The sequence below is a fragment of the Juglans regia genome, chromosome 6 (genome assembly GCF_001411555.2).
Source record: "Juglans regia cultivar Chandler chromosome 6, Walnut 2.0, whole genome shotgun sequence".
Classification (NCBI taxonomy): domain Eukaryota; kingdom Viridiplantae; phylum Streptophyta; class Magnoliopsida; order Fagales; family Juglandaceae; genus Juglans; species Juglans regia.
The window spans coordinates 198,458-226,015 of record NC_049906.1 but is presented as its reverse complement, the minus strand read 5'-3'; the positions used below and the strand labels follow the sequence as shown (position 1 = coordinate 226,015).

General features: G+C 39.0%; 1 protein-coding gene across 2 annotated transcripts; it reads left to right on the top strand.

The window, feature by feature from the left end:
* Nucleotides 1–1,281: 1,281 nt before the first annotated feature.
* LOC108993292 (probable protein arginine N-methyltransferase 6) lies at nucleotides 1,282–27,141 on the top strand. Of its 2 annotated transcripts, XM_018968155.2 has the most exons (13): nucleotides 1,283–1,638; nucleotides 8,277–8,342; nucleotides 8,814–8,882; nucleotides 9,899–9,934; nucleotides 11,087–11,152; nucleotides 22,788–22,856; nucleotides 23,037–23,114; nucleotides 23,294–23,372; nucleotides 24,161–24,255; nucleotides 24,934–25,018; nucleotides 25,846–26,042; nucleotides 26,642–26,760; nucleotides 26,855–27,141. In XM_018968155.2, exons 1-13 carry the CDS (start codon nucleotides 1,366–1,368, stop codon nucleotides 26,895–26,897), a joined length of 1,275 nt encoding a protein of 424 aa, XP_018823700.1. In that variant the 5' UTR covers nucleotides 1,283–1,365; the 3' UTR covers nucleotides 26,898–27,141. The 2 variants fall into 2 exon arrangements, with proteins under 2 accessions (XP_018823701.1, XP_018823700.1); XM_018968156.2 differs by lacking the exon at nucleotides 8,277–8,342 and having other exon boundaries at nucleotides 1,282–1,638.
* The last annotated feature ends 417 nt before the right edge of the window (nucleotides 27,142–27,558 follow it).

The following is a 27,558-nucleotide window of genomic DNA, read 5'->3' as shown; positions in this document are numbered from 1 at the left end:
TAGCCCCATCGTACATGTCCATGGGGGGAACTCGAAATTTTAGTGGTAGGAGCACAACCATCACCTCCTCACTATAGGGTAGACTCGAGTTGGTGAGCAAGTGGTCTACTGAAGATGACATGCCCATTTTTTTCTCCATCTCTTCGTACTTCCCTTTGAGGTTACATAGCTTGTTCTGCATATTTGTCCTTTCTTCCTCCGCAGCACCTTCCTTTCTTGCATTTCTGGAGCCTACGTATTCTTTGTCGCTTGGTCCTGCATCATTCTCTGGTCCATTAGTAACTACTCTGAGTGTCTTGTTCTCTCTTCGGAGGGTCTCCACTTCGGGAGTTAACTTTCCTACCAGTTGTTCCATCGTGGCGAGCTTTGCCTTCATCTTTGTTAACGTTGCTTCTTCTTGTCTTTGAGTTGTCTGAAAACGGGTTGTCATAGGCATACGAAAGACACGTGACGTCTATTGAGATCTCACTGTTAACGCTGCGTTTCGTACGCCTTTGGGTTGAGTTTCAACAACTCGGGTCTTGGGCCTTTCACCTGCATTCTTAAGAAAACACAAAGAGTGGGAGGCCTTAGTGGAGGCAGGGGGTCTCTGATGCTTAAGTCAATATATCTCTTTTGTAATTTGTGCGTGACCTTAGAGGAATCAAAGAGAGTTCTTTGTACCTGAGGCTCGACTTTTATACTAGGTTTCTGGGTGGAGAAAACTCATACCTAGCCTCAGATAATTCATGTCACTTCAACTGTTCACTTAGTTAAAATCCTTTAATATGGCTTAGAGTCTGGAGAGTGGCGCCATTAATGTGGCGTGGCTCCCTGACTTACTTTACCTTGCGGACGTTCTTTATTAAGCCCTTCCACCCCTGCTCTGCTTTAAGGAGATCGAGGGTTCCCTGTATCTTCCACCCACCTGCCTGCTCAGGTTCCCAAGAGTTGGGTGTCATAGAGGTGTCAGGGCAATGAATCCCATCTGTCCCTACCGTCCGCTTTTCCCACACGTGGGTTGCTTTGTGGACGAGTTTTGCTCAAGAGCCGAGTACTTTGTAAAGGCCCACCAACTCTTTTTAGAGGAGGGTCGTTGGACTTAACCGAACTCTCTGACTCACTCCCATAAAAATTTAGTTGAAAGTATTTATTTATTTTTTTGACAAATTTAATACAACATGAAAGCGAGTCCTATAATAATAATAAAAAGTTACCTTTGTAATTATAATGAAACTCATAACAAATTTGTTGAATTTAGACAAAAGTCACAAAATAGCATAGTGCTTTGATATAACCATGCATACAAAACGCCGCCGTACGTCAAGTCTCCTCCCTTGTCTGTAAAGTTGGGTGTGCGCACAAGAGCAGACAGTGGAGGCAGCAATGCATTCGAGTTCGGGTTACGGTAACGGCTACCACCATCAGCATCAACAACACGCTGACAAGCATTTCGGTCCGAGTCTCAGGGACCGAGCTCGCAGGGGAACTCGTCGTGGTTCTGGTGCTAGGTCGCGTGACTCGAGGGACGGCCATGGCCCCAGTGGCGGTGCTACTGTTGGCCTTAGGGTTTGTGAGCAGCAGAGACCCCCTACGGACTTCGACATGGCCTACTTTCACTCCTACGCTCACGTTGGTATCCACGAAGAAATGATCAAGGTTTCTTTTTTTCTTCTCTTCAAATTCCTTTTATTTTCTGGTATGAAAAAAGATTAGCATTTTTCCTATGTAGGTTACCATTATGAAATCTTATCGTGCTATTTGGATATTGGCCTACGATTGTTTTTCCTTTTTTAAGTACTGGGTTCCGGGAATAGAGTATTAAATTTCGTAACTTCTCAAGTGTATTTGCTTGTGTATTATGGTGTTCTACAATGTTGTATACTTTATTGGGTCTGCTGTGATTGAGCTTGTTTTTTAGCATTATGATTTTTGCTTTATGTTTATTTTTCTTTAGGGAGGGCGGTCGAGTGTTCTATTTGATTATGGCTTTATGCTTGCTAATCGATTTTGTCTCTGGGATTTTCAATTCTTTTTTCCTGCTGTATTTTCCTTTTAATTTCTATCATTATGTTATTAGCAATAAAATGGTCATGAACATATGAGGAGGATAAATTAGACGAAACAAGAATGAATGAGTTGAAAGACATATATCTACATGTATGTGAAAGCCATCTAAGATACTTTGTTCAATCAGTGTTGGATTTGCATGAAAAACGAGAAGTTTTTCTAATATGGTTTAGTATCTTGCTCATTGTCAATGTTTAACAGACCAAAATATTTTATGGTAAAGAGGAGTGATCTTTTTCCCTTTTTTCAAGTTTAGGGCACAACAATGACAAGACATATGTAAAAAAGTAGTATTTTTTAAGGTTGTGAGGGTAAAAGAAATGGTAGCATCCACCTATAAAAAAAAAAGAAAAGAAAAAAAAAAGAAATGGTAGCATGACAAGAATTTCTTTAATGCACCAGAAAGTGTGATTCAATTCAATTGGCAGGTTGCAAGGAGGTGGAGGGAACCTAAATTTGTATGTGTGGAAGTAGTAAAGAATGATATGTTGATCAGAGAGGCGCAAAGAGTATGTTTTTTACTAGGATAAACTGGCAGAAAATAACATTTGTGGCTGATTTACATTACTTGTTGAGGATCTACTTATCAAAAGAAGTTGATGAGGATCCATAGAACCAACCCCCAATTGGAATTAAGGCTTAGTTGAGTTAATTATGGGAGGTTGTCGATTGTAATAGATTAAATGGCTTGAATAGCCATTATTTTCTTGTATAGCTGGACCACTCATGCTTAGTCGTCACTCTTGATATGTCCCCTGTACTTGGGCTATGCCTATTTATATCATCAATGAAATCCTTGTTTTATTGATAAAAAATATATATATGGGAAGCAGATTTTATCCAAGCGACAAAAGATTGAGAGGAGTATATATTTACCTTTTTTTGCTTGGTTGTATTCTTTTTATTGAGATAGGGTGACAACAAGATGACTTGCATCATTCTATAATGCGTTAGCTCCACGACAACATTACTTTCTATGGAAGACCATTTGGAGGAGGAAGGATTCCTTGAGCGTAACTTTCTTTGTTTGGATAGCCACACTAGGGAAGATTCTTACTGTTTGGTGCTTCTGGATCTGCCACCAAGGCTCACTTTTTTTAGTGTCGAAATCTCCTATTGAATCTCTCTCTCTCTCATGATGGGGGAACCACCCCACGGCAGAGCCCTTTGGACTCATCCATGACACCTAAACCCCCTGGTAGGCTAGCACAACAATCCACCGCCATGGCCTCTCACTTAAATCGCAGTTTGATCCCAGGGGGAATCGAACCTGTGACATGGGGCTCATGCACACAAGTTCGCCCTTACCACTTGGGCTACCCACGGGTGGGTTTGAATCGATCTCTTGCATCCAAAGGTTCTTCCCCTGGCTCATCCAAAGTCTCTTTTTGTCCAGAGGTACCCATCTTCGTAAGGGTTGTGTCATCCGTCAAACTATCTTTCTCAATGGCTCCCCTGAGACCTTGTCTTACGCGCTCCCATATATTTTTAGTAGCTATCAACACTAGGGAAGATTCTTACTTTGGATGACTTAAGGAAGAGACCTTTTATGGTGATAAATGTTGTTGTATGTGCAAGAGAAATGTGAATCTATAGGTCATCTTGTACTCGACTAACAACTTAGCACATCATGATAAGCTGCTTTAGTCTTTTGGGGCTAACATGGGTGATGCCCAGATGAGTGGTAGATCTGTTAGTGTGCTAGAAAGGGTAGCTTGGTAGTCATCAAAGTGAGAAAATTGTTTTTTTTTTTTTGATATGTATCAAAGTGAGAAAATTGTGGAAATGATCCAATGCTTGATGTGGTGCATGTTGGAGAGAGAAATGACCCAAGTTTTGGGGATAGCACAAGGATTGTGGAGGACCTCAAGGCTTTCCTTTCAATTTGCTTTACCATTGGATTATAACGCACATATTTTTTTCTAGCTTTATCTTCTAAGATTTTGATCACTTGACCTTTTCCAATTAGGTGTATCTAAGTATACATCCTTGCCATTTTAATCATTAATAAAACTTATCTTACTTATCTTACCTTTTTTACTTGATTTAATAAGATTTTATTTTACCTATATTTACTTGCCAAAAAAAAAAAAAATTATTTTACCTATTAAAAAATATATAGAGCCTTTCATGTTTGCCTTCCAATTGAAACTTAAAAATTCTTCAAGTTGTTTGCATATGTAGAGACGCACCGGAGATACATATATGTATGTATATATGTATATGAATGAATGAATGAATAGTGACATTTCTAAGACTAAGTAGCTGGAAGCAAAGTGCCTAGATTTGGTGCACAATTGGATTGAGTTTACGCCTATTCATTTGTATGATGAAGGCTTGTTCTTCATCATTTATAGTGTTAAATTTATCATGTAGTTGAATGCAATTTGTGAGATCATTTAGTGCAGATGATATTCTCGCAGTCATGAGTATCATTCTCTCTCTCCCCCTCTCTCCCCTGCTTTTTTTTTTTTTTATCGGTAAACAAATTTATATTGATCAAAAGAGTGGCAAGAGCCCAAATATACGGGACATATACAAGAGCAACGCCTAAACGTGCTAGTTTAGTGATACTAAAAATTCATGGAAGGTCATGCCATGAAAATCAATTACAAGCAACCAATGTAGTAAAGTATTGAAAAATAAGCTTCTAAGCTCAGCCATTGACCGCTCTTGATTTTCAAAACTTCTTGCATTCCTCTCCCCCCAAATGCACCACCATAGGCATGTTGGGACCATCTTCCATATTGATGCAATTTGAGAGTTGGCCCAAGTGCCTCTCCAAGAAGCTAGGAGGCACTTACCCTTCACGGTATCACCCAAGCTAGTCCCAACTGAGCAAAGATTTCATTACACAAAATCATGACAGTCTCACAATGAAGTAGTAGATGGTCAACGGACTCTCCACTCTTCTTGCACATAAAACACCAATCCATGATTATGATTCGACGTTTCCTCAAATTGTCTAGAGTGAGGATCTTCCCCAAAGAAGCCGTCCATACAAAAAATGCTGCCTTTAGAGGTGTCTTTATCTTCCAAATGCTCTTCTATGGGAATGGATTTGTGTTGTGCATGGTCATGGCTTGGTAGAAAGAGTGGATTGTGAATATCTTATTTTTAGAGGGGCACCAAAAAATCGTCTTCAACTACCCTCGATAAACGGGTGGAATACACAAGGTCAAAGAATGCAAAAAAAAAAAAAAATCAATTTCCCAATCTTGTGCATCTTTGAGAAATGTAGCATTCCATTGGGGAATACCATTGGAGATGATTAATAGGTCCGCAATTGAGGCTTCTTTAATTCTTGCTAAACCATAAACTTGTGGATAAGTTTCCTTTAGTGCCCTATTGTCACACCATACATCATATCAAAATTTGACCTTGGCTCCATTATCCATAGTAAAGTGGATATTACTTGCTTATGTATCCCAACCTCTTCTTATGTGCTTCCACAACCCCACTCCATAAAGCCCACTCACCTCATTAGAACACCATCCTCCCCATGCTTCAATTTGATGACAATTCTCCACAAGGGCGTTCATAGTGATATCTTCACAATCATTTACCAAGCAAGGCTTTGTTGAAGTAAAGTTCTGGATAACCAAACCTCCTTCTTTGATGGGAGAGCATATTGTGGCCCATTTCATAAAGCGATTTAATCGTAATTAATCCCCCCCCCCCCAGAAGTCACGTTGGAGTTTCTCTATGCGATGAGCCACCTTGGCAGGGAGTGCGAATAATGAGAGGAAATAAGTTGGCAAATTGGAAAGAGTACTTTTAATTAAGGTGATCCTACCAACTAGCTAATTTCCTCTCCATTTTTTCTAGAACATAATCCCAAATAGATTTCGATTTGAATGTAGCACCCAACGAGAGGCCAAGATATTTCATGGGTAGCTAAGATATCTTGCATCCCAAAATGGAAGCCATACTCACATTAGGAGAGCCCTCAAAGCTCGAATTTGATCATGGCTGGCCCCACGAAAGATTAATGTATCATCGGCAAATAATAGATGAGATATGTTGAGCCAGCCAGTAGTTGCCTCCCCCACTAAGAATCCAGATATGAACTCATCATTCACGACACCTAAAATCATCTAACAAAAGGCTTCCATCACAAAAACAAAAAGTAGCAGAGATAGAAGGTCTCCTTGTCTTGATTCTCGTGAGCTTTTAAAGAAGCCTTTTGGCTTTCCATTCACCAATATAGAGAAACATGCCGTAGAGATACAATGATGGATGCATGTACACCATTTCGTACCAAAGCCACATCTCTCGAGCATGTAAAGTGAGAAACTCTAGTCGGCATGATCATAGGTTTTTTCCATATTCGGCTTGCACATAAGCCTCAGCTCTTTTGACTTGAGTCTACTATCTAAACATTCGTTGGCAATAATCACCAAGTCAAGGATTTGCCTAACTTTTGACAACGATGCCTAACTTTTGACAACGGCATTCTGAGGCTTCGATATAACTTCTCCAACACCTTGCTCAACCTATTCGCCAATACTTTGGAGAGAATTTTGTACAACCCGTCCACCAGGAAGATGATCTTTTACCTCTACCACGTCAGACTTTTTTGATATGAGCGCTATAAAAGTTGCATTTAGGTTTTTTTTCAAACTTTCCATTTTCATGAAATTCATGGAAGACCTCCATGATGTCTTCTTTAAGCACTTCCTAGCATGTTTGAAAAAAAACTATAGAGAAGCTTGTGTCACCCGCCATGTGTTTTAATACTTGCCTGACCTCTAACTCGTCAAACGACCTTTCGAGTTGTTCCATTTCCTATGAATCAAGGACGTCAAAAGCAAGCCCATCTAATCTTTGTCTCTTAAGAAAATTGTTTCGTGAGCACGTTCTCATAGTAATTGAGAATGTGATCTATGATCTCAGTTTGGTTGGAGGAGGCCACCCCATCAATCATCAACATCTCTATAGCATTGTTTCTCCTATGTGAGTTAGCCACCTGATGGAAGAACTTGGTGCATCTATCCCCTTCCTTCAACCATAATGCTTGCAATTTTTTTCTCTAAGATATTTCTTCCAATAAAGAAACCCTTTTAATGTCTGCAGTCGCTTGGGTTTTACGAGCCCTCTCTGCTTCAAATAGTTCCCTCTCCTCTTCCACTCCCTCCAATCCCTTGAGTTTGTCCAAGAAAGTAGTGTTGCGGCCGTCCATGTCACCAAATATGTGCTCATTCCACACCTTCAAATCTTTCTTTGGGGACTTCAATTTGCATGCCAGGGTTTCCAAGAAATTGGTAAGATGGCCACCATTTTCGGACTTTGTCAAGAAATCCATTTGACTTCAACCACATGTTCTCAAACTTGAAATACCTTGGGCCTCTATGAAGACCTCCACAATCAACGAGGATAGGAAAGTGATCAGAACACAACCTGGGGAGTCTCTTCTGAATAAGGTTCGTATAATGTGCTTCCCATTCCGGTGATCTAATAAATCTATCGATCCTTGACCAATAGGGATCTTCTCGGTTGCTTGACCAAGTGAAGGAGCCACCTGCAAGAGGATTATTCAATAAATCTTGTTCAAAGACGAAGTTAGAGAAGTTTACCATAGCTGGGTTGAAGCTAGAACTCCCCCACTATTTATCAAGAACACCACAATATGCACATTGTTATACATATAAGAAATGTACTCCAAGTTTCTAGAAGCAAGGTCGAGGCATCGAATTCCTCCTAGAATCTTGTAAAGGCAAAGTGAAAAAAGCTAACCGCTAGGAGATTGCTCAAGTGGTAATGGCCTTGATCTTGGGAGTTTGCTAGGAGCCACATTCCATCAGTCAAAAGCAGATGATTTACCTTATCCATGTGATGTGAGCGTGTTACATGGGTTCGGGTTTTAACCTGGTAAAGGACATGTTGCGTCTGCACAGTCTCCAGGTTTTCTCGTCATAAAAAAGTGTGAAAAAGTATGGCATTATGTATACAAGGATCTGGGAACTATATTTTCTAAATTGAAACCTTTGTCCTTCATTTAGGAATGGATTTTGCTTCCATGTTCTTGCTCTTGGTGGGTTTTCCAATAGGTCATTTCTATTATTTTCAAGTATATCTATTGAAATAATTTGAGTTTTTACTGATCAAAAAGAATTAATTTGAACTTTTGACTGTGAGGAGTTAATTCATATTCTATGGTTATAATTAGATTATTAGGACATGCTATTGACTACATGGTGATATCTCATTTTCTTTGAGCTATACAGGATCGTGTGCGGACTGAAACCTACAGAGCTGCAATCATGCAGCATCAGAGTTCTATTGCAGGCAAAGTAATGATGTTCTTCTGATTCAGTTATGGAATTATGTATCAATATTAAAGGAAAAAATATATGATATGTTTTGTGATATATTTATCTGAAAATGTTGCCTATTTCCTTATGAATAAAAACACTTGATTACCTATAAAAAAGATATATTTCTCAGAAAAAAGAAATGTGTACTTGTGAGGACTTGGAAACTTGGGTTGGTGCACTTGCTTGTTTCTGTCATTTATTTTGGTAAGCTTTATAATCGGATATTATCAAATACCTTTTCAAAATACTTCTGTGAATATATGCACATTGTATTTTATTATTTGACATTTACTACAATGGGCTGTTCAAACATAAGTTGCCTCTGTATGGTTTGAAGAATCTGTTTGAAGAAACACAGCTTATACAGTTCGCTGCCTACTTTCTTTTACGCCATAATGCTTTGTTTTATAGGTAAAAAGAATTTCTTTTATGCAATAATGGTTACAGGTTGTAGTTGATGTTGGGTGTGGCACGGGCATTCTTTCTATATTCTGTGCTCAGGCTGGTGCAAAACGGGTAAGTTCTCTTTGGGTTAATATGTGCTAAATGCTTAGAATATGCTAAACGTGCATATTTTGTTTTAGAAAATTATATATGGTAAGATTCACCATAAATGTATTTGATTTCTGGGAAATGCTTTGTGGAAAAGAATCTTATGTATTTCGTCATATTTAGTCATTTCGAAAAGTTACAAGTATCTTGTTAAACTAAAAACAAAGGGATTGCAGCATGTTGGAGTTTCAAAATATTTGATGGATCGCTATAATGTTAATAATATCTTAACATATATATTACCGATCAAAAAAAATATCTCAACATATTAATGTCAATATGTCCATGTTGTATACTTTTGCATGGTTGGCAAATACTTTAAAAAAATTGATTAACTCGTCGTTGATAATAAAAAGTAGTTCCTAGTAGGTACTCTTGAGAAGCAGATGGAGTTTTGCCAGACTTCTTGGTGTGGAAACTGTTGATTTTTACTTGCAAAAAAAAAAAAGAAAATCTTTTGATTGTTGACAAATGAAAAATCTGTCGATGCTGGATACTTGCTTCAAAATGATAATGCTGTTTTAAATTTAATTTTATTATATTCAATGTAATTTCTTTCCTTTCTTAGGTTTGTACTTCTCCATTTATTTCAGACTCTAGCAATTATATATCATATAATATTCCCTGCAAACTGTTTCTTTTCAATTTCTCTGTTGTGGATTACTGTGGTTGTTCTTTTTCACGCATCTGATTTATTCAATGAACAACTTAAATTTCCTTTATCATGGTATGGATTTGTTTCCATGTACAAAGAAATACAATTGATCATGAATGAAAAAGAAAAACACGGCTTAATGCCTGGCCACATTCCTCATTTTGTAAGGACTAAGTGTTGCTTGCACCTGCTCTTTTTCTCCTTTAGAGATATTGATGACTTCCGAGTTCGTTAATCCTAGGTTACAGAATTTTTTTAGTAAGTAATTTTAGATTACAAGTATTTAACTAGTATGACATACTTCAATTGGTTATATTTTTACCAGGTGTATGCAGTTGATGCAAGTGAGATTGCAGTGCAGGTATTTTGTGGTAGTAACGATCATATCATAGGTGTTTCATTTTAATTCGTATAAAAATGCTCATAATTTTTGCCTAAATGTGGTCTGTTTTATTTGAGTATCTTGGTCTCTATGGTCTATGGTTGAACTCTCTTATATTTTATAGATAGACTATATATCATTCAAGAATTTGGTTACTACAGGGGAACATGTAATAATCCGATGTCACTTTGAAAAGGGAGTAAGATAATATGATTATGAGTTGGTTAATTCATTTGATTCTCTAGAAATAAAAACATGTTGGTTGTGACCTGTGACCAGTATTTGAGTGATGGGATACAGTTAGAACAACTTTACCTTTAGATGAGGCGAGAGAAATTCTTTGTAACCCACACTCAACTAAACTCTTATTCATCCTATTATTTTACCTTTAAAGAGGTCAAACTATTTGAGGAAAAATTAGGCAAGTTAAGCAAAACTGCAGTTTCAAATAATTAGTATATTTCATTCAGCCTATACTCTCTCTCTCTCATGATATTATTTCTGCTTTTCTGCCTGAATAACTTTTGAATTTAAGTTAGTTTAGTGTTTCATATTTGGTTAGGGAGGTATGGGGTGTTGTGTAGAGACAGACTATAAAATCTAGTTGTTATTTGCTGGGGTACATTTTCACTTTTGATTCTGAAATTCCCATTTATTTAAAGTATTAAATAAACTAACTGACCACTGAAAACAAAATCACCTGATTTCAATGCAGCCCAGTTCATTGTATTTGTTATTGATACGTTAAATAAATTTTATTAATACAAAAAAAACCAGTTCATTCTTTAAATGTAATGTTTATTGCTCTTTCCATTATACACCAAAGATGAGTGTCAGTCCTTACCTCTCCTTATATGTGACCTCTTGAAAAATAATAGAATTTCCCCCCAATTTTCTTTTGGGGTGGGAATTGGAGGGTAGATGTGTTAGTTCTTGCTGATTCCCTTTCATAAGTATTGTGATCATTAGCAATAGTGTATTGACGAAATGTAAAATATCTCTTCGTGTTTGCAATGTGATGCACCTAGCAATTGGCTTGGGAATTTGATTGTGTGAGTGGGTGGGTGTTGGTGTTGGTGTGTAAGTGGGTAATGAGGCTGGCTTGGATTGATTTCTTTCTTTCGTGAGCAGGCAAATGAAGTTGTGAAAGCGAATAATTTATCTGATATTGTCATCGTGTTGCATGGACGGGTTGAGGTAGGCTTTTCTAAAAACACTAATATGTTGCTTGTTCCTCGTAAGAGTTGCTAGAGTTTTTGGCATTAAATGATCTCAATGCTCAGCCGCCTTTTAACTAATTTCTTCGTATTATATGATTATTATGTATTTATGAGTTTTATTCATTTTGAGAGATCAAGTCATTTGACCTTGACCTTTGGAATAAGGAAGTTCAAGATTAATAAAGTGGAATCGAACATGCCCTTTGTGTATTTTGTGGAAAAAGGGCTGTAGCCAGACTTTTTCTGATTAGTAGGTACAATTCATGCACCCTTATGGGATCGAAGCCGTGAGCTCACTCTCTTCCTGTTGTTTATTAAGGGAGGAGATACCCTTGGGTTATAAGGTGTAACTATCCAGGGAAAGCACTACCACTTTGCACCATAACCCGAAAAAGACTAACCAAATTGAAGCTTCTTTAGAATCCCTTATAAAGCCCAGTTTCACCTAGTAACCAATATAAGACTTGGCACTCATGGCTACTTTTATAACTTATCCATTCTATGTGAGTTATTCTTTTTCCCAATGTGAACTGAGGTATTACAAGCTTCCCATTTTAAATTCCTGTTGTCCCCGTTAGGGCCATATCACACAATGTTCCAATACCTCATGACTGACCTTACTAGATGGTTTTGATGCCATATCTAATGAACTAGGGGAAGCGCTAGCCACATCTGTGTTATAATTCCAAAAAGACTAGTTAATTTGAAGCTTCCCTAGAATCAATAATAAAGCCTAGTTTCACCTAAGATATAACCTATGTAATGCTTGGCACTTATGACTACGTTTATAACTTATTACCCAATTAGTGAGTTATTTCTTTTCCAATGTGGGACTCATTTTTTTTTTATAAGTAAGAAGAATTTATTAATCCACGTAATTAGGCAAGACCCAAGTACATAGGAAGTATACAACAGATGAACCTAATTACATGCCAAGTGCTGTAAAAAACAGCATAAAAGTCATTAAAAGTAATCCCATTCAATACAATAGCCGAAGCTCAAAGTAACTATGTATGAAAGAAAAAGTCCCTAAACCCTCCCATTGAACGTTCTCTATTATCAAAGCAATGACCATTCCTCTCGTTCCAAGTAAACCACATTAAACATAGAGGCACCATCTTCCAAACAGCTGCAATTTGACGATAGCCCTGAATTCTTCTCCAACATGACAATCTACTTCCCTCCTAGGCATCACCCATGCAATACCAAGCTTAGTAAAGATTTCATCCCATAAAGCCTTAACCACATCACAATGAAGAAGAAGATGATCCACTGATTCTCTGTTTCTTTTGCACATTAAACACCAATCCATTGTAAAAAGACCACGCTTTCTCAGCTTATCAATAGTCAATATTTTCCCATTGGAGGCCAGCCAGCCAAAGAAAGCAATCTTGAGAGGAACATTACTCCTCCAAATGGTCTTCCAAGGAAAAACAATGGAAGAATAAGTCGACGTAACCATATAAAAGAATCTGACCAAGAAGTTTTTATTCCCCGAATGAGTTCAAAGAAACCTATCGTCCCCTCTAGCCTTTAAATTCAGCACATATAACGCACTGTAAAATTCAGGAATATCCCCCACCTCCCAATCCTGGACAGCTCTAATAACCCCTCATAGACCATTGAAGAGAACCAGGAGAAATGTCCATGTTATCAGCCACTAAAGAACCCTTATTCAATGCAATCCTATAAAGAGAAGGGAAAGCATTCCTCAAGGCAACATCACCACACCAAATATTGTACCAGAATCTGATTCATGTTCCCCTTCCCACCTCAAATCTGAAATTACTGAAGAAATCTTCCCTTTCATTCCGGATAAATTTCCAAACTCCCCCACCATATGCCCCTCTTACTTCATTTAAGCACCAACCTCCCCAAATACTCTCATATTTAACATCAATAACATTCCTCCAAAGAGCATCCCCTTCCCGATGATATCGCCATAACCATTTCCCTAATAGTGCATTGTTGAGGTTCTCAATTTTCTAACCCCCAAACCACCACAAGATAAAGAGGTACAGATCTTATCCCATTTAATCAAATGGAGTTTTTTCTCATCCTCTAAACCTCCCCCACAAGAAATCATGAAAAACCTTCTCCAATCTATTCGCCACCCCTGCAGGCAAAGGAAATAAAGATAAAATGTATGTTGGGAGGTTAGATATCGTGCTCTTGATTAAGGTGATTCTACCACCTTTGGACAAATAAATCCTCTTCCAACCTGCCAATCTACATTCAATCTTTTCAAAAATCCCATCCCAATTAGTCATGCTTCTACAAGGATATTTTCTCTCTCCTAAATTTTTTTCTCTCCATACAAGCTCCTCATTTTTTGTCTTCCGTTTTCTTTTGGTTTTTCCTGATGTTGGGGGTGATTCGTTAATGGCTTTAGCTCTTTCCGAAGATTAACGTATCATGGTGCACTAGTTAGTTTTCATTTGATAGGTATGTTACCCATGAAGCGCATCAGTATTGAATCTAAATTGTTTGAGGTGGCTGGGGATAGGAGATACGTGAACATTACAGAGAGGGGATGGAAAGTTGTAAAAAATTTGAGGTTGGGGACAGTACGTTGGTTCTCTAATGCGTTGGAAGAGTGCTTATTGGTAGAAGGAAAGGGATTCTATAACGCATATCGGGATGGGGACAGGGGGTACATTGCTCAACGGTGTGTATTAACTCCAGGGGAGAATATATGGCGTTGGTGGAGTATGGTGGGGGGGGACGTCAAAATTTCATCTTCATCCCAGGCGACAAGGACAAAATGGGTTGGAGAAAACTAGTGAGGTGCTGAAGGAGGGCAGCAGTGGTGGTGTTTCAAGGCGGTCGTTACCATTAACGACGATGCAAAATTCAAACTTTCCTTCGTACAACGACGTTCTTCAGGGGGGTAGAGAGTTGGTGAGGCCTCGAGATATGAACAGTGCAGAGAAAGTAGACCTGTTGAAGTCAGGACCCGTCACTTCTTTGAGGAGTGCTTAGTTGTGGGATGGAGGTGGCAGAGTTGTTGCTGGGCTGAAAGAGGAAAATGTGCTGCAGGTTTTGTGCGAAATGGAGACGCAGCTGGGAGAGTTAACTTATAGGGTGAGATGCTTAAAATGCTGCGTTGAATTTAAAGAGAGGGAGGGATTGAGTCTGGGCCAGGGGAGGAAAGTTACAGCCTAGCCGAGTGAGCCCAAAGGGAAAACAAAGGTCACGGGCCGCGATGGGCCTTAGCCCACTAAGGCCCAACAGAACGTTGGATCTTTCTGGAGGAAGAAAAGTCCTCGTTCCCAAATGGAGGACGATGGCCCATCAGGGGATGGGGCCGAGCCACCGCCGGCGGTGAAGGGTCGGGCGACCCCGCTGGAAGTTGCCATGACGCCGATGGATGGCTCGTCGTCGGAAGATGCAATCTTGGAGCATGGAGGAGGATTTTCTGCTGCCTCGAATGTCCATGAAGACCCAAAAATTACACAGATCATAACGATGGAAGCTTTCGACGCACAGACAACTTCGCTGATGCCAATGGCGACGTCTGCGAGTAGTGGAAAGGTGGGGAGTTTCACCTTAGAGGAAGGGGAAATTTCGGGACAAAAAGTGTCGATTGTGGGCGAGCCTTTGCCTTCTAATCAGACACAGATAGTGTTGACTGAAGTGGAGGAAGTTATGGATGGGTCAAACGAGAGGTTTTTGGGGCTGGAAGTGGAGAAAATGGTCTCATTTTTGGCGGGAGGGGACTCTGTCGATGGACAGGAGATGGGTACTAATCAGTTGGCTCTGGTTATGGATTCCGTGGGTAGTGAGGAAGAGAATATGGGGAGCCCGTCACCCTTACAGATGATCCCACTGCTAATAGCACCTCAGGCATCAGATTGGGTACTAAAAAAAGTAAAGGAGCTTCATGGTTGGGTGGGAATTTCCTGTGATGGGTATGAAGACCAATTCATGGCCCTTCTAGTAGCCATGGAAGCTAGTAGATCCACAGTAACGAAGTCAGCTGTTAAAAAAGAGAGAGAGCTGAAACGGTTGCAATGCTCCATTAACTACGATAATAAGGAGGGCGCTTTGGGGAGAGATAGAACAAAAGGGAGGGATGTTTCTTCTGTTAATGAAGCCTAAAATAATGTATTGGAATGTGAGAGGGATCAATGAAGTGAATAAAAGGCTATATATTAGATCCCTCCTCCGAAGTTGGAAAGTAGACATTGTTTGCCTACAAGAAACTAAATTGGCAGTTATTTCTCTTTGCATCATTAGGAGCTTGTGGAGCTGTTTGCAAGTGGGATGGTATTACTTACCGTCCAATGGAGCATTCGGGGGTATATTAGTTATGTGGGACAAAAGAGTGGTAGAAAATAAGGAAAATTTCATGGGGGATTATGTGGTGGCATGTTCGTTTAAGAATGTCATGGATGGCTATCAGTGGGCTTTTGCAGGCGTATATGGACCTAATCTTGATCGGTCTCGAAGCTTACTTTGGGATGAGTTGGCCGGTATTAGCAGTATTTGGGACTTACCTTGGTGTATTGGAGATGATTTTAATGTCACCTGTTTTCCGAGTGAGAGATCGGGTGGAGTGGGCTACAACCAACCCATGGTAGAATTTTCTAACTTCATTTCTGAGCAGAATTTACAGGATATACCTCTTGCAGGTGGTTCCTTCACTTGGTCTAACAACCGAGATCTTCCATCTTGGTCAAGGATAGACAGATTTTTAATTTCAACGGATTGGGAGGCACACTATCCAGAGCTTATTCAGAAGAGACTACCCAGGTTGTGTTCAGATCATTTCCCTATTCTATTGAATTGTGGGGGCATTAGAAGTGGCCCAAGGCACTTCAAATTTGAGAACATGTGGTTGAAGTCAGAGGGGTTTCTGGACAGAATAAGACAATGGTGGTCTTCCTACCACTTCCATGGAACTGCTAGTTATAAGATGGCTTGCAAATTAAAGTTGTTGAAAAAGGATTTAAAGGAGTGGAATACACAAGAGTTCGGTAATGTGGAAAGCTAGAAATCTGTTCTAATGGAGGAGCTTAAGGCTTTGGAAGGTGTGGAAGAGGTGAGGCTTTTTTCTGAAATCGAGCGGGCCCGCAAATCCCAAGTGGTTGCGGACATTGAACAGCTGTCTCTATTGGAAGAAATATCATGGCGTCAGAAATCACGGGCGTTATGGTTGAAGGAAGAGGATAGAAGCACCAAGTTCTTTCACCAAGTGGCCAATTCACATAGGCGGAACAATGCGATAGATACCTTATTGATAGACGGGGGGGTCTCATCCAACCATACCGAGATCTCAAACCACATTGTTCATTTTTATGATACATTGCTTTCGGAACAATTTGAATGGAGGCCGAGACTTGACGGGATGGCCTTTGATGTTCTTGACCCACAAGTTGCGGAACGACTCGAAAGGCCTTTTGAAGAGGTAGAGGTCCGGTCGGTGATCAAGGGTATGGCGGGTGATAAAGCTCCAGGTCCGGATGGTTTCTCCATGGCTTTTTTTCAGACGTGTTGGGATGTGCTTAAAGATGATATCATGGGGGTTTTTCAGGAATTTCATGGAAGCGGGCGGTTTGAGAAAAGTCTTAATGCTACTCTCTTAGCACTCATTCCCAAAAAGCCAGGCGTGGAAGAAGTGAAAGATTTCCGCCCCATTAGTTTGGTGAGTGGTCTGGACAAAATTCTATCTAAAGTATTGGCAAACAGATTGAGTAAGGTGATGGAAAGATTGATTTCGAAGTCTCAAAATGCATTTGTTCAAGGTAGGCAAATCCTTGATTCGGTACTGATAGCCAATGAATGTCTGGAGAGTCGAGTTAAATCGGGAGAGCCTGGACTCCTTTGTAAGTTAGACATGGAGAAAGCTTATGATCACGTCAATTGGAGTTTCTTAATTTATATGTTGGAGAGATGTGGCTTTGGTTCTAAATGGTGTTCTTGGATCCTTTATTGTATTTCCATAGCCTGTTTTTCTGTATTGGTGAATGGGACGTCCAAAGGTTTTTTTAAAAGCTCCCGAGTTCTGCGACAAGGAGACCCCCTTTCTCCTCTTCTATTTGTTTTTGTGATGGAAGCGTTCAGCAAGATGATTTCAGGGGCGGTAGAGGGAGGGTTCATATCAGGATTCTCAGTAGGAGAGGCAAGTTCAAGCTCGCTTAACATTTCCCACCTATTGTTTGTTGACGATACTCTAATCTTTTGTGAAGCCAGACATGAGCAAATTCGAGCTGTGAGAGCTCTTCTATTATGCTTTGAAGCTGTGTCAGGTTTGAAGGTGAATTTGGCTAAATCAGAGATAGTGCCAGTGGGACATGTACCCAATGTGAAGAGTCTGGCGTCCATCCTGGAGTGCAAGATATCTCAGTTGCCTATGAAATATCTCGGTCTTCCGTTGAGGGCAACATTCAAATCGAAAGCTATTTGGGATGACATAATAGAAAAAATGGAAAGGAAACTAGCTGGTTGGAAGAGAATGTACTTATCTAAAGGGGGCCGGTTAACTCTCATAAAAAGTACTCTTTCTAACTTACCAACATACTTCCTTTCACTATTTCCACTTCCCGCCAATGTGGCTCATCGCATGGAGAAAATTCAACGTGATTTCTTGTGGGGAGGGATCAAGGAAGAGTTTAAATTTCACTTGGTGAAATGGGCCTCAATTTGCTCCCCCATTAAGGAAGGAGGATTATGTATACGGAATTTGAGATCATTCAATCAAGCCTTGCTTGGCAAATGGTTATGGAGATATCACCATGAACGGGAGGCCTTGTGGCGAACCGTCATTGCCTTGAAGCACGGGGAATCATGGGGAGGGTGGTGTTCCAATGAGGTGAGTGGACCCCACGGAGTAGGGCTTTGGAAACATATCAGAAGAGGATGGGACATCTATGCAGCACACACTTGCTTCAAAGTCGGCAACGGTGTTAAGGTAAAATTTTGGCATGACTTATGGTGTGGTGATCGGGCACTCAAGGATGTTTATCCAGGAGTTTACAGCTTAGCAAGACGGAAAGAAACATCCATTGCCGATCTAGTTAGCTTTTCAAATGGCTTCTTCCAATGGAACCTTACTTTCAATAGAAATGCACAAGACTGGGAGATGGATGACATTTCGGCCTTTTTTGACCTTGTGTACTCCACTCGGATGTCGGGGGAAGGAGAAGACAAGTTATATTGGCGTCCCTCTAAGAAAGGAGTTTTTATTGCCCGCTCGTTTTATCATTCCTTAAATGTGCACAACTTAGTCCCGTTCCCATGGAAGAGCATTTGGAAGACAAAGGCAGCTCTAAAGGCAGCTTTTTTTGTTTGGACTGCCACTTGGGGAAAGATTCTTACTATAGATAACCTAAGGAAACGTGGCATCATAGCTATGAATTGGTGTTATATGTGTAAGAAGAGTGGTGAGTCCGTAGATCATCTCTTACTACATTGTGAGATTGTCAGGTCCTTATGGTCCGAAGTCCTAGCACAGGTGGGGTTAGCATGGGTGATGCCAGAAAAGGTACGTGAGTTTTTAGCCTCTTGGAGAGGTATTAGGGGCAACTCTCAAATTGCATCCATATGGAAGATGCTACCTATTTGTCTATAGTGGTGCATTTGGATGGAGCGGAACGCAAGATGCTTTGAAGATCAAGAGAGATCAATGGAAGAGCTTAACTTTGTTTTTCAATACTTTACTCCAATGGTCAATTGTAATTGATTTTCAGGGCAGGTCTTTTCACGATTTCCTTGTATCCCTAAGCTAGACTTAAACTTGCTCATGTATATGTCCCGTATACTTGGGCATCCTTTGTATCACTTTTGATCAATAAAATTTTGTTTACCAATCAAAAAAAAAAAAAAAAATCCCATCCCACATTGCCTTGGATTTATGAAGAGCCCCCAAGGGAAGACCAAGATACTCCATAGGCAAGGATGACACCTTGCAGCCCAAGATAGCGGCCAATTCGCCTAAATTATGAACTGAGCCTACAAGAACCATTTTAGATTTCAAGAAATTCCCCTTAAGGCAGGAGATAGCTTCAAAACAAAGCAATAGAGCCCTCAAGGAACGAATCTGGTCAGGATCCGGCTCACATAGAATTAGCTGTCATCAACAAAGAGGAGATGGGAGACATTTAAGCTACCATTCAATGAACCACCCATCAAAAAACTTGAGATAAAGCCCCTATCCGCCACCGCCTTCAACATTCTACTCAACACATCCATTACTAAAACGAACATGAAAGGAGACAAATGATCCTCTTGTCTCAAACCCCGAGAACTATTAAAGAAACCTTCAGGAGTGCCATTAACCAGAACCGAAAATCTGACGGTTGTGATGCAATGTTCATCCATTGACACCATCTCTCCCCTAAACCATACCTACCAAGAATATACACGAAAAAATCCCAATTAACATGATGAAATGCCTTCTCCATATCCAATTTATAGAAAATACCTAGGGCGCCGACTCTTACTCTACTGTCCAAGCATTCATTAGCAATGAGGACCAAGTCAAGGATTTCTCTTCCCTTGACAAAGGCATTTTGTGAGTTAGAGATGATCTTCCCCTTAACTTCACTCAACTGATTAGATAAAATTTTTGAAATGATCTTGTATACCCCACTCACCAGATGTAACACCCCTTTCTCCAATAAAATCATTTTTAGAAATTTCGGAGAACCGGTGTGCTACTAAACTTAGACTAAAAAAAATTTTTCTTCTTAATGAAGCGCCAGATACGAAAGATTCCATAAATAAATAAGTCAATCTTTATTAAATACTTAAAATCCAAAAGAGAGTCTGCGGAAACACTTATTTAAAGTCAATAAAATCTCATGTGCTTATCAAAATAACTTATTAAACTTTAAATCATAAAAACTGAGCATGACATAAATTGTCTAGGCCTCTGCCTTGCCTTCTCAGGTCAAGTCATGTCCTGCAGTTCCATCCTCAAAAAGATCATCACCTGGGGTGGTTAGACATAAAAAACACAAAAATAAGTCGAATACTTAATAAGCAACACATAATACAGTAAACATAATAAACATAAGGTTTCTTGAAAAATATGCATACTCATAAATACATACATAACTAAAATCAACATGAACCTGATTTGTACATGAAATGCATTAACTTTTCCTTCACTTGTCGTAAGCCGATATCTACTGTTGACCGCCTTGAGTTAGGATTAGCAAATCTAAATAGATTCCGATTCCACGGATTGTGGAATCCATACATAAGGAAGACACACTGGGTGCACTACCAACATGTACAACCTGACAATGCAATATACCCATAACATATGGTACCGTCTTCATATCATAAGATAGATCGTTTCGTATCTTATCATTCATACTGCATCATAATCATACTTGCATACTTGTCATATCATAGATTTCAAATAAAATTGCATTTTTTCATGAAATTTCGTGATACATGTTTCCACACATAAAATCATGATTTTTCACAAATCTTTCAACGCATAACTCATTTCATAAAATCATGAATTTTCATATATATTTTAATCTATAAATCTTCACATAAATATTGGATTTTTATAAAATATTTTATGCATATTTTGCAACTTACATGAAACTTATGCATAAAATCATGATATTTACAAATTAATCATGACTTGGGTACATAAAAAGGGGTTTCCAATAGAGGGCGTACATGCATAATACTTTTATAAAAATATGTCTTTTACCATTCATAAGTATAAGGGTATGATCATCCTACTTACCTCGTAGCATTAATCCAATATTTCCGGCATAAAATAGATCACGTGAATTAGAATGAGAGAGAAATCGTGAGGGATGTTGTGAGAGGAATGAGGCAGTTGGCTATTGGCGTGGTGAACGTGGGACACTCACAGTGCTGGACTGGATATCTTGGGTTCGGCCGTTGCACTTACGGAGGTTTATGGTTTTTTCCAAATAACACACGGAAGGAAGATATTTGTTAATTGGGAGAGGATGTCGACGAGTTCAAGTTGGACTCGGTCTCGATCATTCAATAAGAGAGTTTGAATCTAAAAACATGATCTAGTAGTTCATTCAATGTAGAATTGGCAGTGACTAAGACTGCATAGGGGACTTCAATGAATGATATTTTAAATTGAAATAAATTTCTAATGACCGATTTTTAAATTCTAAAAGGAGTCAAACTCGTTCAATAAATAATAAATGGGATTTAACCTAGTTATTGAACCTAATTAAAACTTCTAATCAATCTCAATAATTTATCGCTCGTGGGCTTATCCAATATGGCCCATTAAATATAATTTAAGCCCAATAAAAATTATCAATATTCCCACTTTATAATTATTTGTTGGGTTGTTACACCAGACTTATGAGACGAAAGTCTTTCACCTCCACCGACCTTGCCCTTTTTGGAATAAGGGCAATGAATGAAGCGTTAAGACTTTCCTCAAATTTCATTAACGAGTGAAATTCAAGAAAAACCTTCGTGAAGCCATCTTGATCCCATGCTTTGTCTTTGTCCATCCCTCTTAACACACTAAGCATCTCAGCCACTTCAAACTAACATTTTGAAGGAGTTTCTGTAATAAAAACCTCAGCCATTGGGGGACTCGCATGTTAATAAGGCTTGCAATGGATTGTAGCTAGACTTGTGGAAAAACTAAAATTTTGGTATTCTAAATTGATCCTTGAAGGAGTTTTTGTAAAATATGGATAAGTAACATATACTACTGGGCCATGATGATGATGGTGATGATGATAATATAATTATTTTTATTATTGAAATGATTACACTTTCTACTCAAACTACTATTTTTGCAATTTGACCACCATACTATCAAAGGTGTTACTGTGCCCCCCCAATTTGGAACATAAGTTGCAATCTACCTTTAGTAAAATCCAATCATTAAATGAATGAAAAACTGGTGACATGGCACAATCATAATTGTTGGATCTCAAACCCCTAGGGGTTGGCTCAAGTGGTAAAGGCCTTGGGCTTGGGGGTATGCTCCCCCCAGATCCAAGGTTCAAATCTCCTTGGGTACAAACAATTTCTAGGGGTCACGCTCCCTGGTGAAAAGCCAGCGATTTAACCAATTCCTTGTAGGGAAACTTCCGAGGGTGCGGTGCACGAGACCGGGGTTTACTTTACAGGGGTGGGTCCGAAGGGTCCTTCCTTGGAGAGGTTCCCCAACATAATAAAATAAAATAAAATAAATAATTGTTGGATCTCAAAGGAGGGGGAAAATTGCAAGGGAAGTGGTAGTTTGGGTGGGAAATGACAAATCTGATGGTTTGGTAATAAGTGGTAGTTTGAAGGGGACAGTGTAATTTTTCCTTTTTTTTTTTGGTGGGGTGGTGGGGGGCAAGGGTGAGAGGGGATTAAGACTATGGCTTTGAATTATGACTCCACTATCTAAAACAAGAAAGCAATGTATAGATGGTAGTAATTTATATGGGTTCCTCATTTAGCTTTTACTGACGTCAGAGTAATGGATCTATATTTTCCTATTGGCAGAGTAATGGATCTATTTTCGTGCTTGCCCATACTAATCCACCTTTGCCAGCCAGTCCTTTAGATTTGTGATTTACTCCCTTTTTTTATAAGTAAATTTGTTTTGATAAGTAGATTTATTTAACCTTGGACTATGGTTTCTGCAGGATGTTCAAATAGATGAGGAGGTTGATGTTATAATTTCTGAGTGGATGGGCTATATGCTTCTCTACGAGGTGAGTATTAGGACTTTATATGCTGGTTTTTCTATCGAAACATAGTATAACACGTTAAGAACTGTACTAGGAAATGGGAATACATTGGCACAAGCCCATATTTTTTAGTTCCTCACCTACTGAAAGTAGATTTACTATTTTATTCTCTCTTATTTTATGAGGAACTTGCCTTTATTTTAGAGTATGCTAGGAAGTGTGATTACCGCCAGAGATCGGTGGCTGAAGCCTGGAGGTCTTATACTTCCTTCGAATGCAACGGTATCTTTTCCTTATTGTTTTATGATTAATATAATCCTGTATGGTATTACTTATTAAAAAAAAATAATAATAATCCTGTATGGTATTAGGGAGACTTGGTACTCTGGGGCTGCCTTAGTTTTATTGAATAGACAATGAATCCAACTTGATGATTCTGGTTTCAATTTTACTGCTTGCAGTTGTACATGGCGCCTATTACGCACTCGGACAGATACAGTGAAAGCATTGATTTCTGGCGTAATGTTTATGGAATTGATAGTGAGTTCACATCATACTAGCTAGCATGAAATCCACAATCCCTGTGATAACACAACAAATGAAAGTAAAAGCTTATATTGCAATTTTACTTATGCATGTGGACTCAACATTTCCTAAAAACCAGATATTTTGTTTGCTGTGATCTCGAAGGAAATTTCTTGGTGTCTATCAATGGAATATTTTCAGTAAACACCTGCAGTTTCATGTTATTTTTGCTTCTTTTTAATTGTTGATGGCATTTGGTATATGATGGAAATTATATTCATTGAATGTATGCCTTGCCTCTCTCGATGATCACTTATTTTGGTTAGGTGTATAACGTCTTTGACCTTTCTCAGAGTCCAATACTTTATCGTTTTCTATTGTGCGGTTTTGTGAACTAAAGGTTGCCAGTTACTTGATTTATTCATATTCTCAATGTGGGACTGAGGTGTGACAAATATTGACTTATCTTTTTGAAATGTAAGTTCAAATGTAGCTTGGGATTTTCCTTGGGTCACTACACTGAAATTCTTAAGGGAGCCTTTTCCCCTTTGAAGTTTCAGCTTCTTCTTGTTGTTTTGGGATGAACCCAAAGATAGGAAAGTTTATTCCTCATATTTTGCAACACTCTGCATTCCAGGTCCCCAACCTCTGTGTGAAAGCTGCAAACATATACTAATAGGCAGTATCCTTTTGTATTGCGTTAAGATATTGTATCATAAGATTTAGTTGTGCGAACATTGAATCATTGAACAGCAAGTAGTGCATTGGAAGAATTATGGTTATGCTGTTGTATTTGGGTGCAGTGTCTGCCATGTTGCCACTAGCAAAACAGTGTGCATTTGAGGAGCCATGCGTGGAGACAATAACAGGCGAGAATGTTTTGACATGGCCACATGTGGTGAGTCTTCTCTGTTCTTAATTCCAGGTTGATTACATTTGTTGTATACTTTTTCAATGTATGGACTGCCAATTCAAGAAAATTAAGCTGTGGTATTATAAATATATTACTAAAAAAATGCTAAAATATCTTATATTTTCTATCTGCCCAGTGTACTTGGGCTATGCCTAGTTCTCTCATCAATAAAATTTTTATTTACTGATCAAAAATATATTTTCTTTTATCTACAAATACATAATTGTGAACTGCATGCCTATTCAATGTGATGCCGATGTCTCCTCAGTCCACAAATTCATTAGTGCATCTGTAGGATTTCATCGTCTATTCCGCTTTTCCTTTGTGGATGATTGGGATGAAAATATCAATCAAACTTTCATAGGCAACGTCTTATATTTTTATTTGTGATTTTGGTCTGTAATCAATTGATAATCTCTATTTAAAATTTGTATGTGTACAGGTTTCTGATAAGTAATGGAACTAAAAAGGAATAAAGTGGAATGAAATGTCCTTAGGTCTCTAAGCAAATGCCCCCCAAAAAATAGAGCTTTTCATGTACATATATGCTTCTGAATTTCTTTTTGATAAGTATATACGTTTTTGAAAATTATAGTTATATGCTATATATTTTTTCTTTTTTTAGGGAGAAAGTTGTTGACATGAAGCTTTGACTGCTTACAGGTAAAGCACCTTGACTGCTATACAATTTCAATTCATGAGCTAGAAACCGTTACAACTAGATATAAGTTCAAGTCAATGATGAGAGGTAATCTCTATCCTCTCTTGGCTCATAATTGTATCTGCATATTTTCTGGTCTTTTGTCCCCATTTACTAGATGTTTCTTTGACCTTATATTTCCAAGATCTGTAATAAGTAGGGCTAAAAACCGATGGGTTCGGTGCTGTTTCGGTGCCGAACCGACACCGAACCGACGTCTGCCATGAGAGGAAAGAACAGGCCGAAACTGGTTGATTGGGGGAGAGAAAACCGATATTATCGGTCTCAACGCGGCGCGGCGCAGTTCCGTTCCTCGGTCTGCCGTCGGCATCTTTGTGACAGAGGAGATTTTTAAGTTCCAAGGGGCAAAACAACGCCGTTTTATATACATATATTTAGAATATATATATATATAGGGTCGGCCGGTTCAGCGGTTTTTCAAGGGTTTGAACTGGCTCCGAACCTGCCGATATCGGTTTTCATCAATTCCTGCCGCCCTCTGACTGGTTCCTTGCCGGTTCCTTACTCCGGTGGCCGGTCTGATCGGTTCCCGGCTGGTTTAGGCGATTCCTGTACACCCCTAGTAATGAGTTCCATCCTCATCATTTGAAAGAATATCTGACAGGCTTTTGTGTTTTGTCTTCTGAACATCATTGCTTTTTACCGTGTTTGTATTATCATAAGTTCTGCGCGTCCAGTAGTCATAATGCCTGCTAACCTTCAGTCTGTTTTTACCATACATTTCATAATTGGAGGTTTTCATTAATGATCCTGTTCCAGGTCATTTCTCTTAAGATTCTTAGTTGATTTTTGCTGCCACTCCCATGTATGTTTCTCTATTTAATTAAAGTTTGGTCTGAATGTTCATTTTTCAGCTCCACTGCATGGGTTTGCATTTTGGTTTGATGTTGAATTTAGTGGACCTGCTGTATCTCCTACCAACAACCATACACCCTCGTCCCATGTTGACGATAATCCCCTAGATGGTAGTCAGAGGAAGAAACGGGCAAATCCCAATGAAGCACTGGTGCTGTCTACTGCACCCGAGGACCCTCCAACACATTGGCAACAGGTACTCACTCTACCCCACGCGGGCCTCTTCATGTGTTGAATCACACTTACATGCTCATGTTTTGAACACCAAGGTCTTATCTCATCCCATTTCATACTAGTAAGTGAAGAGAATTATATTGTTTTGTTGGTTTAAATTGTCTGCAAGGCCATAGAATTTTTGCAAATGTAGATATGACTTTCGGGGTGTCAAAAAGTGGAAAAGGTGGCCAAAATGATCTGTCCTTTTTCTTCTTCTTAATGGACGAAATACAAATTTGAAACTGGATGAAAACAATTCTCTTTTTGAACAGTTATTTTCATAATTATTGTGGAAGAAATTGCGTAGTAGAAATGTCAGTGTTGTCAGGATATCAGTGACTGATGACAAGTAAAGCTGATTTTTTCATTTAAAAGGTCAAGAACACATAATATATCAGCAAATTCAAAAGTTTTCCAGGAAAGTAAAAAGAAAATAATTCGGTCTTTTAACATCGCATTCTTGCAATAATTTAGTACTCAGCTCTGCCCCAATCAGTATTCTGGAGTGATGGGCGTATAGCTAATCTTTATCTTATGCTGTGGATTCTGTTTCAATTAATTGATCTAACCAACTTGCAGACGTTGATATACTTTTATGATCCAATGGAGGTTGAGCAAGATCAACTGATTGAAGGTTCTGTAACACTATCACAAAGCAAAGAAAATGCTCGATTCATGAATATTCACCTTGAATATGCGTGAGTGATGGCAGCTCCCCCCCCTCCTTTCAAAGCTATTGTGTCTCTTCTATGGTCAAATTTCTCATTGATGATTGATCTTTTGCTCTTGCAGCTCGGGTGGCCGGTCCTTTGTGAAAGAGTTGGTAATGCGGTGATCATCTTAAGGACTCTTGTTCTTCAATATTGTGCTTCTTGGAGCAGAGCCACTATGAGTAATTATAAGGCCTATCCTGTCTTTATTTCAAATTGAAACTCTGCATTTCTAAGTGGATTTCCCTAATTTTAACCTGATATAGTGGCACGAAGACAACTCATTAGAATATAAGCATAGGTGAGGCAGTTTAGGAAAATTTGATGTTGCCCTATTTGTGCTTTTAACACATTGTTGATTTGGTTTTCTCTTTGGGTTGTATTTTGTTACTTTAACACCCCAAACCCACCCAAAAAAAAGGTTGTATTTTTTTTTTTTTTTAATTCATGAGTTGCTGGATCAGCGGGCCATTCAATTCTCTCAGGTTCAACGATCTGTTCCTCGTGATGCCACACTCTGGAGCCTACCACTTGGTGGCTACCAGTGACTGGTATAACGATGGAAGTGTTGTATCTGGAATTTTTTTTAAAAATTCTTTTGACAAGTGGAATCTGTTTAAATTTTATAGAAAACTTTTAGCTAGACATTATTCAAGTCAATTGTGTTTACAATTACAAGAAGTCAAATATGGTTTGTTCATAATTAAATGTCGCTTATCTGTGCTACTCTATGGCCTAATTTTGCATTAATTCTGTGATGAAGGTCGTTTGAAAGTGGTGTTTTTG